The 14395-nt window shown below is 44.4% G+C and overlaps 1 protein-coding gene across 4 annotated transcripts in view; it reads right to left on the reverse strand.

Moving 5' to 3' along the window:
* Positions 1-5666: 5666 nt before the first annotated feature.
* NUTF2 (nuclear transport factor 2) overlaps positions 5667-14395 on the reverse strand; it is a 61499-nt gene continuing 52770 nt past the window's right edge. For all 4 annotated transcript variants that reach the window (XM_065416503.1, XM_065416504.1, XM_065416507.1 and 1 more), the window contains one exon: positions 5667-6195. In XM_065416503.1, the coding sequence (XP_065272575.1) occupies positions 6082-6195 (114 nt within the window). In that variant the 3' untranslated portion in view covers positions 5667-6081. The remainder of the gene's footprint in view (positions 6196-14395) is intronic.

Consider the following 14395-nt stretch of genomic DNA (forward strand, 5'->3'; position numbering starts at 1 on the left):
GACCGCCTAAGGTCCCTTCCAACTCTAAGATTCTAAAACTCTATTGTGGACACTCAGGTGCAGGGTGGAGCCTGCGCTCTGGCACTCTCCCCACCCCCTGGGAACTGACAGCCCAAGCTTCAGTCCAAGCCCAAATGTCTACACTGCAATGTTATAGCCCTGCATTGCTGACCTGGGCCAGCCACAGGTCTTTTATTGCAGTGTAGACATACCTATAGGATTTGGCTGAACTAAAGAGAGTGGTCTCCGGGTTAGCCACCATGTTTTCTACCTTGACCTAACCCTGAGACAGTCTCTGCTGCAGCCCCATCTTAACACCTTTTGTCTTGATTTCGCTGGTCAAGGGATTAGCTAAATCAAGGTAAAAAGTGTTAATTTGCAGCTTCACTAAGAAAAAGGAAAGGCAACCTAACACGTGTGTTAGCCCCAACCTAACTTTGTCCTCTCTTCCTAATCTAGGCAAACCAAGCCACTGCTCTGAAACAAAAGCCTTTTGCCTGTGGTTGGGCATATTCCACTGCCTCTTCCAAATAGCACCTCCACAGCCCCTAACTCTGCTCTCTTCAGTTGCCAGCAGATGGAAAGCAAGCAGGGTGCGGAAACACTGAGTGGTAAGTTATTGTGCGAGCCTGGCTGCGTTGCTGGAGAATGAGGGGCAGATAAAGTTCAGAGCTATTTACAGTCACCTCTGCAGCTCCCTCTCCTCTCTGTCATTTGAGAACATTACTGTGGTAACTCCAGCAGGGGCCACAGTAGGAAAGCTGTGAATTTGCTGCTGGGCGGAAGTAGGACAGACAGATTGATGATCCCTGGGGAACAGGAGCAGGTGTGCTGTGGACCAAGAGAGATGCACCAAGGGGGCACAGGGTGAATCCTGTTGGAGAGCTCCGGAAGCCGCTTCAAGGACAAGCACTGTCGCAGCTCCTGTCTTCCTGTGGCAGGTGTGAGCCCCAGGGCTCTCCGCTGCCTGCTCTGTTTGGGGGCCAGGAAGGCACCAGGAGACTCCTGCTGCACTAGGAATGGAAGGAAACAGGGCTATTTTCTCAAAGAATAGCAAAGGGAGCAGGATGAGTGGCACTTAAACCATCTCTTCCTCTTGCTGTAATGGGCTGCCCCCTCCCAGTAAAACAGAAGCAGTGGATCCTCTGCCTTTAACAGCTTCCACCACTTTTAGATCCTTTCCAGTCACAAGCATAAACATTTATCACCCCCTCACACTAAAGCTTGGGTGCCTGGCCCTCACTAATACAAAACCTACTTTCAGACCCAAACAGGCCCCGTCTTCCTTGAACTGGGCTAGCAGGGAATGTGGTGGTCTCAGGTACATGCATTACTCCAATCTCTTTCCAACTGGGCAACTGCTATAGAGAACAGGGGAGGCAGCAATGGTGCAAGTCTTCACTTACTGCTTCTGGTTGGGTCAAGGATACCCGGGTAAGTGCTCTGCATTTTGACAGATCAGTCTAAGGAAGACACTGGGCCTGAAATTCATGACAACAGCCTGGCTTGGAGGGGTCGGATTTGCTCTTGGAGGAGGGGAAGCATTCTATTTAGATTGAGCGTTTCAGGGCCTGTGTTCAACAACAACTGTGCTGCAGTCTCGGGGTGAAGGATGGATAAAGAACCCCACACAAGTACTGTGGTGCAGATCAGTACAAATAAGGAGAAATGGTGAGGTGAAAGGTTAGTGGGGGACAGACTGCTTCACAAGTTGAGAGAGGTTTGAGCCTTTTTTAAAAGAAAAAAATGCTGCGGCGAATCATGTTACTTCAAACTTTCCCTTGGATAGGACCATTGCCAGAGACGCTGTATTTCACCCAAATACAGTATCTTTAGATGAAGGAGTGAAAAGCTTTCCTTGGGTCAAAGTCAAATAAATCCTTCACATGAGGTCAGTTTGGGGCTCCTGTCAGCCAACCAAAGCAGAGCACAGCTTAGTGCTTTCCCAAGTAAGCTCCCTCTCCCTGTCCATGATGGGACCAGACAGCACCCTTCATCCTAAAGTACGTTTATAGCCACACCCAAGGTTATAGCATTGCACTTTGGCTGCACTGTCACACCAAAGGCAGCCTCAATTCTAGTCACTCTTTTGGGACCAACTGGAGATTGGATAATGTGAGTCCGCGGCTGAACAATTGTCAAATGAGCACAGATTAACAGGACCCCCTCCCCAAATCATAAGACCCATCGCTGTTAAGGTGGCACGTGAAAGCTGGTAGATGTGAGAAATAATGGAACAGTGTCCTTTGGAGGAAGCTCACACAGACCATGCAGTCTGAAAGCAGCTACCGGTCGTTGCAAATAGGATTCGGGAGGAGAAGTCACATCTAACGCAGTTAGGGAGATCCAAGATCTTTGGTAACAAGAACTTCAGCCTGTACGATGTCATTGTGGTGAGGAGTCTAAACTTCCCTTAAGAGTGGGCTAAGCACCATAACCCAATAAACGCCGCTTGCCAGCACTGCACTGGTGTGAGCGGCGAGGAGGTCTGCATCCCCTCTAGCAGCTGAGTTGGTAGGTTGAGATATTTCACACCCAATGGCGGGAATGTTCCAGTAAAGCTGAGCTCTTCTCAACTCTTCCCCGGTCTAGTTTTCCCAGTGTTAGGACCCAGCCCTAATCTAGTCTCTGGTTTCTTGGCTTGAGCCCAAGCAAGCAACATTTGTTAAAGAAAACCTTTATTGATTAACACATTGGTCACAGGTACAATCATAACCCGCCATCATCATACAGTAGAGCGTATACTGAATGTATAGTCTTACTCCACACAACTCTTCACCCGACTTAAATTGACCCACAAGGCTATTGCTTTACATAGGCTGCACCCTACAATTTTCAAGACGTTTTCCTCTGTAAGCACATAGATTTCCGGCCATGAAGCATTTTGTAAGTTCTGTATCATTCAATGACTGGAGCAGGTTTTTTCCATTTTCTTCTGATAAGTCAGATAACTGCTGGTGGCACATTTTCATGTTTACATCTAGTGGACAGAAAACTCACGACCCAGAGGTATTCCAAGGAGGGTCACATTTGGAGCAATGTTAGAGCATCAAGAGATAAAGAGGTCACCCTATTTCTGTAGTGAGCAGCGCAATGGTCTTCCAGTCCATTCACAAGAGAGCAGCTCTGGCATAATAGCGAATACAGAGCTAGGTGGTCAAACATCCAACACTGCTTATTGCACACAACTGAAGATGTTTAAAGTCTGTGGTGCAGACTAGCTTAGAAATTCTTCCCCTCCAATTTGAGTTAGGGTTAGAACCCATTTTTTTCAGCCAAGACAATTCTAGATAGCCGTCCAAGGCAGCTACAACTGCAGTACATATGTGCCACCAAGGGGAAGGTTCTTAACTATAAAGTCAGTTATTCCAGGGTTGGAGGCAGATGTTCAAAACAAGTTATTCAGTGCGAACAGAAGCCAGTCATTCCCTTCTTAGGGACAAGGAAGATGCTTTTCCTTTTCCCACCTTCTAGTCAACATGTGATGTTCCATAAGGACAAGATGGGTTGTCTGTAAGAATCACATTTGGGGAATTTTCTTAAGGCATCTTTTTAATATGGCTATTAACACTGCTAATATTAAGGCCAACATGACATTCCAGCTAAGCATGGTACCATGAGAGGATCCCAAAAGTCTCATCCAGGGTGAGCAGGGCAAGACAGACTTTTTGGAATGAGAATCTTGGGTTTATAGAATGCATCCTTCTCCCCCCCTAGAGTAGTTAAGAGTGGCAGCAACATCCCCTCTCCTCCTCCCTCCAGGCAGTGCCCTACATTTGTACGGGGCTATTTCAGAATTCACTCCAACACTTGCAGTGAGATATGGGCAGCAGTGCAGGAGCTTCCATGCAACAGTTTACGATGGAATAAATGGCTTCTTTAAAGCAGTCCTTGAGCTGAAGTAGTAACTAAGAGACAGCAAGTGTCTTCCCCCTTATCCTGGGCACAGTGAATGAGCTGCAGCCTCTCAGAAGCATTTTATGTAGCATTGGCTTCTACGGGAAGTAGAACTGACACTTGTGTCTTCTCTAGATAGGAAGCCAGGGCTGAACGACCAAGGGGAAGAAACTTATAGGCAAGAAACCTCCTCGGGCAGCCGATTGCTCCCTTCTCTGAATGTCAGGTCTGTTAAGAGTAAGAGGGGAGTTTGTGAAATAATGGTCAGACTCAGATTGATAGGAAGCATCACTCCTTTAGCCTAGTAATTAAGTAGCTCGCTTGCAAGAGCAAGTTATAGAGTTGGATGCTGAGGGGTCTGTGGGTTTAGTGGGCAGGATCTTTCTACAGAACAGATTCGATTAGAGTCAACTCTATTAGAGCCAGCCTCCTTTCTCTTTCTAATTTGAGAATGGACTGGAAGAAGATGGGTCTAAGGTCTAATAGCAGAGGGGAGGGATTCCTATCCTGAGGTCAAAAAGCAATAGCTTTGCTTGATAGCAGTAGCCCCTGACCATGAAGAATGGCCCTTTTGTATACAAGGGTCTTTCTGCTAAGGACTAATCCTTCTATTACAGGATTAACAGAACATTGTGATGCTATTTCTAGAGCAGAGAAGCAGTAATAGGAAATTAACAGTCTGTTACTTCTATTCCTTGTTGCCCATTTAAAATTGAGGTGAACAGCAAGTTAGAGTGGAACAAAGACAGTGCGGTTAGCACGTCAATGAGAGAGCCCAAGGACTGTTTTCAGGAGAGCTCAACTCCCATTTAGGGACCAAAATACGTGACCAGATCTTCAAGAGAGCTGAGCACACTGGGTACTGAGCTCTCTTGGAAACCTGGCCATAAGTGTCACAATAGGAGCAGCTGAGTTCTGTGCACTTTTGAAAATCTGGACCCATCAGGTTAGTCAGCCGTAAGTGACGTGAATGATGCAATCTATTTAATGTGGCATCTTTTACTATGAAAAATCTAGAAATACTTGAATATAGGAATCCCTTCCCTAATGAAAAGCGGCCCCCTCTGGGGTGGCATGCGGCAGCTGACTGCATATCAACAAGAACACTACATACTGGTTTAGAACAGAGTTTGAATGCATACCCAATTCAAACCACAGGGGAAGTTTAGAGGCTGAATGTAGTTACTAGAGTGGGAATTTGGCTAGGACATTGGAATTAAATGCAATTTTGAGAAGAGGGGGACATGCAAAAAAACAAAGTTCTATAGGCAATTCAGAAAGCTGGAGGCTACATTTCCCAGAGCAGTAGAACACAGAGGAAATACAGTTGGCATATTTAGCTGGAAGGACTTAGCGATGACTGACACCATAGCAAGTGTTATGACAGACATGTAACTAATACATATTGCCATGATTGTCAACTTTGTGCATTACCTTCTGTCTGTTCTCCATAAAGTAAAGACTAAGAAAAAGCTTAAACAACTGAAGTCTGACTTTTTACAGAGCACATGAAAATATGAGCCACAAGCCTCCACCTTTGGCTGCTGAAGGGGGAGGGAGAGAGGAAGAGATCTATGGCCAAGGCATATTTGGACCGATGTTCAGCTGCAAGAGACGTGATGCGAGTGTACAGCTAAAACTAAAGGGTTAGGTGGGTTTTCAGGTTTGTAAGTGTTTGCTCAGCCAGGTAGACACAGGAAATCCAAAGAACTGACTAAGACTTTATGCTTATGCACTCAACATCCAAGTCATTAAAACAATTTAAACTGTTAAGAAAATCTCATGGTTTTATTATTGTATAATGTAGCATTGAGACATCTGAACAAATCAGTATCTGGGCTGTACAGGCTGCTGTTCTTTCCTTTTCGTTTCTTTGGGTTACTAGAGCAACTGGTCAGTACATAAAGACACAACCTTTTGCATTATGGATTCTTTCCAAGGCATGCTGGTACAACACACATTTCTCTTGTCAAATGCAGCTAAGTCTAACTTCCAAACATCATGCACAAGAAACTCATCTAGTGACACAACGTAAACTTGGCAGAAGGGCAGGTCATGGATCTTGCTCGCTCGCTCACTGCAGTGTTGCAGGTTTGTGTATGATATTTGGAATGTTCCGTGAGTGTGAATATATCAGTAAAGGAGAGGAGAAAGAGAAAGCACAGGTGCCTTGGGGGTACCAGCTCAGCCGTAGTTGTGCAGTGCTAGCCTGAACATGTCATTGGTGCAAACCCAGGCATCATTGATGTTCTTTAATATAAATATCTGGTGGAATCCTATGATAGGATCTTCGTCAGCCTATGGAGAGAGGGGGGAAAAAAAGATTTTAAAAAGATCTTCACTATGCCAAATATATTCAAACACACGTGGAAACAAGATTCACCAGCTGATGCCAACAGTGATGTCATGCTCTACAATGTACCTTACACCTCCCAAAAATACCATTCACCTTTAAGATAGCCAGGGATTTCTCCTCTTAGATGTTCACACCATATTTTCAATTCAGTGATGTAGGATTTCCTCAGTGCAGCTTACCTAAAGCCAGAGTTTCTCTAAAGCCACTGGAGATTTAGCACAGATTTATTATTGTTACAGAAGCACTTGCCTCCTACAGATAAAGATGCAACTGCACTCACACAAACTGGTGGTTTCAGCAGTTCTATTTATTCTGGCCCCAAAAGAATAGCCCAGCAACAAACTGAAAGTCATTTGGTTAAGTGTAAAAAAGCCATATGAAAGTCAATGAAGTAATGCATTATGTTAAAATAAACCACAATCTGGTAAGAAGTTAGTTTGTGATGTAACTGCTGTGCTGAGGGCTGGCCTCAGAAGGGAGTTTCCATGGAAGTCAGCAGCAGTAACATGGCCTAAAGATGTAGCACCATGGTGGTTTAGGGAGAAGGTTCCAGAGGGTGGACCACGCGGAGCTGACTGGTTACAAGTTACTAACTCTTCTCTTTGTTTCCAGTTGCTAGTCTACATTAAGAAAAGCTAAATACGTGAAGTACCATCATAATGTTACTTTTCCATGTAAGCAATTGCTGGAGTTGCCATGGGATGTCCTGGGATGACGAATGAGGTGTTAAGTATCCATGAGGATCTTTATAAGATGTGGTTTACATTAAAATGTTTCAAAAACCCAGATTTGGGGTATTTAATGCCAGGTTATAAATAATCAGTAACTGAAACTGTTAGTTTGGAAGGCACTACGCTCAGCCTACACACATAATACTCTGCCCACCACAACCTCAAGAACTTTGGCTAAGTCTTGCAGTCACGTATACCTGTCTTCAGCAGCACTGCTCCTGACCAGGTTGATGGGTCACTTCAAGGTGACCCAAGACCCAACCCAGGGCCAAGTGAAGAACCAAACTAGACTCTCCAACTCAAAGCCCATACCACATGCTTTAAGAACTATGTGTTTGTTAGTATGAGATATCTTTGGAACAGAAACATGCAAGTATTCTTCAGAAAGTGACTTAATACAGCTTTAACCAGACAGGCCAATGGTTCCCTAAGAATCTATTCCCATCTCACAAGAGATGGAACATTCTGTGGCCTCGTACGAGTGATTTTCATCTCTTCTCCAAAGGTTTATAGATATATTTTAGAGCTGCCACAAACAAAAGTTGACACCACTGCTCCATTCTTCAAGTTATAAGAGTCTGCATCTTCCCCAACCAATAGCCATGGATCGAGAGCATCAGATTAAATTGCTTTGGCAGGTCTGCAACTCAATATTAAAATCAAGTATTTTCTATTCTCTTCTTTTTGAGCATAAATAAGCAAGTAAATCTAAAGGGAATTCCACTGGGAATAGCACTGTAGTAGCTCTGAAGTTCTGAATAGAGACTTCATGGCATCAGCACAGTGTGAACACAGAAACTGCCAAACCAGATTAGACCAATGGTCCAGCTAGTCCCATTATTCTGCCTCTGACAATGGCCAGCACCCGATGTTGCAGAGGAAAATGCTAGAAGCCTACAATAATGGAATAATCCGCCCTTATGGGAAGCATCTCACCTCATTTAGAGATTGGTTTATGCCCTGAAACATGAGGATTTATATCACTCCTAGATTTAACCTATCAAATATAACTATGGATTTTCTCATAATTCATACAAATATCTAAACCTTTTATGAATCCTAAACTCTTGCTAGTGCTTGATATTTTGTGGCAAAGACTTCCACAGATCTGTTGTGTTCAGTACATAGAGGAGTATTTCTTTAACAGTTTAAAATGCATGCCTTCCAATGTCCTTTGACCATTCCCTATGTCTTTGGGAGAGAACCTCACAAAGGGCAATGAATGAAGCTAAGTGATTACACAATAAGCGGTAAATTCCATCACTGATAAGAGCTTGTTTATTGGCTTAATTTGGGCTGGGTTTCCATTTCCTGATGGATACTGTTTAGCTGGGATCACTTCTTACCACAGCCATCAACAGCCATTTAAGCACACTCTTTTGCTTGCCTTCCGGCTTCCCTTGTTTAGTCTGTTGTGCCTTTATTACTGGCTGCATGCTACGCCATGGATTTTAACTGCAGGGTTGGACTAGGTTCTCTTTTTGTGATTCCCCTTTCCAATGGGAAGTGTCACTACGCTGGATTTTGGTACCTTTTCTCTTTGAGGATATTGAGCATAGTTATACTGCAGTCACTATTATTTAATGATTCAACTAGAGCTCTGATCAACTCCTTCAGAACTAGCTGTTTCAAAAAAATGTAAATTGCTTCTTTAAACCTTTGCTGACCAGACTGACCATAGGAACGGCCATATGGGTCAGACCAATGGTCCATCTAGCCCAGTATCCCCTCTTCCAACAGTGGTGAATGTCACATGCTTCAAAGGGAATGAAAGAACAGGAAAATCATCAAGTGAGCCATCCCGTTGTCCAGTCCCGCAACTTATCTAATTCTTTTTTGAACCCAGTCATAGTTTTGGCCTTCACAATATTCCCAGGCTGACTGTGTGTTGTGTGAAATCTGCTGCCTATTAATTTCATTGGGAGACCCTGGTTCGTGTGTTATGTGAAGGGGTAAATAACACTTCTTTATTCACTTTCTCCACACCTTTCATGGTTTTAGTAATCTCTTTTCCAAACTGAATGGTCCCAGTCTTTAATCTCTCCTCATATGGAAGCTGTTCCCTTAATCATTTTTGTTGCCCTTCTCTGTACTTTTTCCATTTCTAATATATCTTTTTTGAGATGGGGCGACCAGAACTACATGCAGTATTCCAGGTGTCAGTGTACCACTGATTTATATAGTGACATTATGATATTTTCTGTCTTATTATCTATCCCTTTCCTAACGGTTCCTAACATTCTATTAGCTTTTTGACCAGTTTATAGAATGAAGTCACCCATTATTACTGCTTTATTTGATTTTTGTTGCCTCCACATTGTACACAGTATTTTTTCCTGACCCAGAGGCCATTAGTACACAACTCTACTAGCATATTTGTGTAACTTGTCATTTGCATCTCTGCAGACTTGACTGAATGGGCCTCTTCACTCAAATTCTGTCTCATGTTTTAGGGAGTCTCCTTAGGTACAGTGCTACTCCCACCACCTCTGCATATGTTCCAGGGACTCTCAAGGTACAGTACTACTCCCAGCAGCATTGCAGACTAATCTGCCCTTCCTTTTTAGCTGGTTACTAGGTATCACCGTGTCCCACTGATTTTTGGAGACCAACCATGTTTCAGTAATACCATTCAGGTCAGGCTCCTCTTCCACTGCCAGGCATTCCACTTCATCCCGTCTGCTTTTTACGCTTCTTGTACACAGACAGACATTTATCTTTGGTTTTGGCCCCCATGCCTATTTTACAGCTTAGCTCTGGCACCCAATTACTGTTCTGGAATGTCTCTCGGATCTCATGGCAAAGAATTAAGCTACGTCTACACTACTGACCTTACAGTGGCACAGCTGTACTGCTGTGTAGCTGCTCTATGTAAGGGGGAGGGAGCTCTGCCGCTGGCATAATTAAACCACCCCCAACAAGCGGCAGTAGCTTTGTTGGCAGGAGACACTCTCCCACCGACATAAAAGCACCGGTGTGGACAGCACCGTCAGTAAAACTTACATCGGTCAGGGGTGTGTTTTTTCACACCCCTGACTGACAAAAGTTCTACCGACAAAAATGCTAGTGTAGACATAGCCTTAATGTCACAGGTTCTTTCAGATTTTCATCATGTCTTATCTGGCAAGTTTCAAACAATGCTCTAAGTGTTTACCATGCATCACAAACATCCAAGTTTCCCAAGTGATACAAGCTGCATATTCCCTTTTTCAATTGGACACTTTACATACAGAATTAGTTATTCTAAATTCATTCTGTAGTAATCACTTCTAAAACCACACCCCATAAAGGAGCATTTGGAGAACCACAGGTTTGCCATATTGCTTTGAAAATGCACAAGCAACAGCCATGCTACTCAGACACTACAAGATCAATCAAGGTGTAAGAGCAAGCAGAGAGCATGCCTTACTCAGGAAGGAGGGTGAAGACCACCAGAGATGGAGAGAGGGCAGAGGTTAAACGTTGTGGAGGGCTAGCCTGAAGACTTCATTGGTGCACACCCAAGCACCTTGAAAACTTTTCAATAAAAAGGTTTGGTGGAAACCTAGAACTTGGTCATCGTCTGCCTGAGCAGGAGAAAAAAAAGACACGTAACTAGACAGAAACAAGCTCCAAGAACACAGGGTGCCATAGTCATTGCTGGATTTGGCTGAAGCAGGTAGAAACTATGGGCCTCAAACGCTGTCTCCTCTTCCTGTCTGAACAAACAAATGCTCATCAGGGAAGAGAGAAGCAGCAAGAAGTGATGGGAACAAAATTAGGATACATGGGAGAATTTAGTTTATCCTTCCACACTAATTCTAGATGTGTAAAGTAATGACAAAATACTAGCCCAGCTACAAAATCTGCTTGCTCATCCTGACCATCGTGATTATTAAAAACCACCCCTGCCCCCAAGATGAGTTTTGAGAGGCTAGTTTAATATCTGTTTAAGTTTTGCCAATGAAAGCGTGACTGATGTACTGTTTCTGCTCAGACACAGTAAGAATCTAGAGACCCATCACACAATCCTTCTCACACCAGCGCACTGTCCCTTGAGAATGGGAAGTAAAAAGCATTCTTACAGACCACTTTGCTGGTCCATCCTCTTCTGTCTCGTATTCAACGAGATCTAAGGATGTGAGCCTAGGTCCATTAAAGGACACAGCCTCAGAAGCACATGGACAGAAAGTGGAACATCTTATTACTTTTCTAAAGCACTCCGAGGATAACATGTATTCAACAAAATGGAGGTTTTGGGGCTGAAGGATGAGACTTTGAAGCATGCCTAAGGTAGTTAGGAGCACAAGTCCCACTGACATTACTTGGAACCTGTGTTCCTAGGTCATCTGGACACATCTGAAGAGTCCACCCAAAGCCCACAGCAAGCGTGTCTGCTTTTTTAGTCAGCATGTAGCAAACATCTTTCCTTTTGCCCTTCCTGACATTTCAAATGCTTTGTGCCTCACTCAGGTTACTTCAGTGCAGTCCGTGTTTTGGAATGTTTACTAGCAAATGTCTGCACAAAATCGAATTAAAATTGAGAGTTTAAAATCGAATAACAGGTTTGGAAATTTTTGCACTAGTCTCCATGGTGCTTGTAAGTATTTGGCATTATGGTCCTATGTACTAGATTAGGAGCCAGGAGAACTGGGTTCTTTTGCTGGCTCTGTCGCTGATCCGTTCTATGACTTTAGCAAAGTCACTTACGTTCTGTGCTTCAGCTTCTCCCTCTGTAAAGTGGAAAGCGTGATATTTTTCCTCGCTGTAGCATGCTTTGAGATCTACGGATCAGTGCTGTTTAGGAGCTGAATGTTTTTCAGAAGTTAAAGATTACATCTAAATAACTGGATGCTTGCAGCCCTCTGGCTTTGTTACTGCTGTTTTGGTAAGATCTGAGTATCAATAAGGCCACTATTAAATGCACAGACTGATTCCAGTCGACTGTGTCTATTTTTCAGGACTAACACAAGGATATTACAGTGCATCAGTTTCAAATGTGTGCGTATTCATAAGTCTTCTGTCCACATGTGACAGCTAACCTGACGGATGGACAGGACAATGGATATTTTATGCATCTGCTTTACTAGGAGAGTCAATTTGCTAAGCTTCAGTGTAACAAGCACTGAGGAGGATTTTCCTTCACGCTAAGCAGAGGCAAATGGAATTCCAGTGACACACAGCACATACAAGGAAGAAGCCAAGGCCAGCCGTCACTGTGTCCATTCAGATCGTGGGTCCAACTGTAACATCTGGTGCCAACATGAGCCCCAAAATGCTAAACCAGGCACGTTTAAACATAGGAGCCCAAGTCTCAAGACTAAGCTGTCTGCCTCCTGCTTCTGTAACCAACATGAACAGAAATGGAGGAAAGGTGCAGACCCTTTGCTACAAGCTACATTAATGGTTTGACTCACTTCACAGGTAAGGGAAAAAAAGACGATTCAGTGCTACACCACATGGTGACAGACAGCTGGCAAATGCTTTGTATACGTAAGCAGTGTATATCTGTTAAATATCCACATGCACTGTCCCGTGATCCCTGCAATACTTTGCCTTGACTTGCCAAGTTGTACTTTTCATAGAAGGATAAAGAAGTTAAAGATAAGTTGGATCTATGGCAGGGGTAGTTAACAGGCAGCCCATGGGCCAAATCTGGACAGCCAGATGCTTTTGAACTGACCGTGACATCTTTTTATTTACTTCTTATCATCATTATTGTTTTTGTATGATTTTCTCTGGAGTCTGCATTTTGAAAATACCTCGACCAAGAAATATGGACCTTGACAAACAATAATTGCTTACCCCAATCTATAGCATCAAAAAGTGGTGTACGGGATAGGTCCCTAGACTGCATTGTCCATGGTGAGGTCCATCCTACTGCAGAACTAGAAACCTAACAGTTTACAGAGCCTGTTCCTTAAGAAGATTAAGGGCAGGACCCTACAGCCACAGGATTTACCCACAAATACATCCCTGGCTGCAGAATTGTGTTCCACTCAAAAGACAATCCTACCCTTTATGGTGATGAAGATAAACTTGAAAACATGAGCGGTGTAACTACTGCAGCTTCATCTGCCCGAGATGGCAGAGAACCTGAAAGTGCCTCAGATATGAACGGCCCCCAGTCACCTCAACCAGGGCCCCATGCTAAGACTCAGATTGTCAAATTTAGTATTCCCCCTTCACCACCACCTCCCCCGCCCAAAAAGAGAGACATGGAATTCAGCATTTTTGCCATGGAATAGTTATTTGCTGCAGCCAGGTGCCTGACATCTCGCTCTGCAGTTTTCCTCACTGGGGTTAAGTTCATTATTTATACTGCATGTTCGCAGCTCTGTTCCATGGAAGCAAGCTGCAGAGGCTAGTGGACCAGAGCTGGAGTCCAGCTTGCAGCTAGGGACCCAGAAGTATAGGTTGGCCAGCTGGGCTGCCTGTAGAACAGTGCAGCAGCCAAGGCTTGGGAAGCCAGAGAGATGAACTTCTGAGGTCAGCTCCATGTTCACCTCCCACCCCTATTCCCAGCCCCACATGAGAGGGAAGCGGTTCCGAACAGGACTGCCTGGGCAGTTGCAGAAGCAAAGGCCTAGGCTACCTGGAGAACGCAGTGAAAAGCACACCCTTGAAAATAATCAATCAATGAGAATTTTCACTGATGAGCCACAGCTTGGGGGAGGGAGAAGAGGGGGCATGGTGGGAACAGGAGGGACAGGGGGACCCAAACGCAAAGGGTAATTTGTGATGGTACAATGTAGTTGTTGCTGCCATTTACTATCTGGGCTCCAATTATAGGGTAATTCTCGGTCTTCACTAAAAGAGGAAGACCTGTAGTTTTAGGTTTCAATAATGTCCAGAAGCAGGAGGTGTGAGGCCAAAAGCTGCCCTTCCCCACTACCCAACATGAGCAAGTGGGGCAGATCAGCTCCTTTGGGGGCTCCAGGGGATTTAAATAACTCCGATCCAGCCTGACGCTTTAGTCCATCCCAGATTCTGCTGGAGGTTTGATGACAAGAACACGCTGTTTCCAGAGCCAATTGGAGGAGTAAACGTTGACAGTATTCCGTGAAGGAAACTGGAGCATGCTAGCCAGAAGCTGGATGGGCTGGGGATTCTGTTGTGGCAGCATGCACTTTCACAGGACCCAACGTGCTTCTGGCACACCTCACTGAGTGTTAAGGCAAGTTTAAGATTTCCCAGTAAAGGGCAAGTCCTGGCTTTGGCTAGTTTCTTTAAGGAACTTTGTGGCCTCAAGGACAAGACAGCTCTTATTCTAAACAAGAAACCCAACAAATCCTCTCAATCTATGGTCTTCAGGCCTTTGGAAGCACAGCTGTTCCCCCAGAGAGGCGGAGGGCCAAAATGAGGTTGATTTAGTTCACCAGCACAGCAGAGGTGACAATGTATACATTGTGTGTTCAGGGCAAACTGAAGC

Source organism: Emys orbicularis, chromosome 14 (assembly GCF_028017835.1).
Source record: "Emys orbicularis isolate rEmyOrb1 chromosome 14, rEmyOrb1.hap1, whole genome shotgun sequence".
Classification (NCBI taxonomy): domain Eukaryota; kingdom Metazoa; phylum Chordata; order Testudines; family Emydidae; genus Emys; species Emys orbicularis.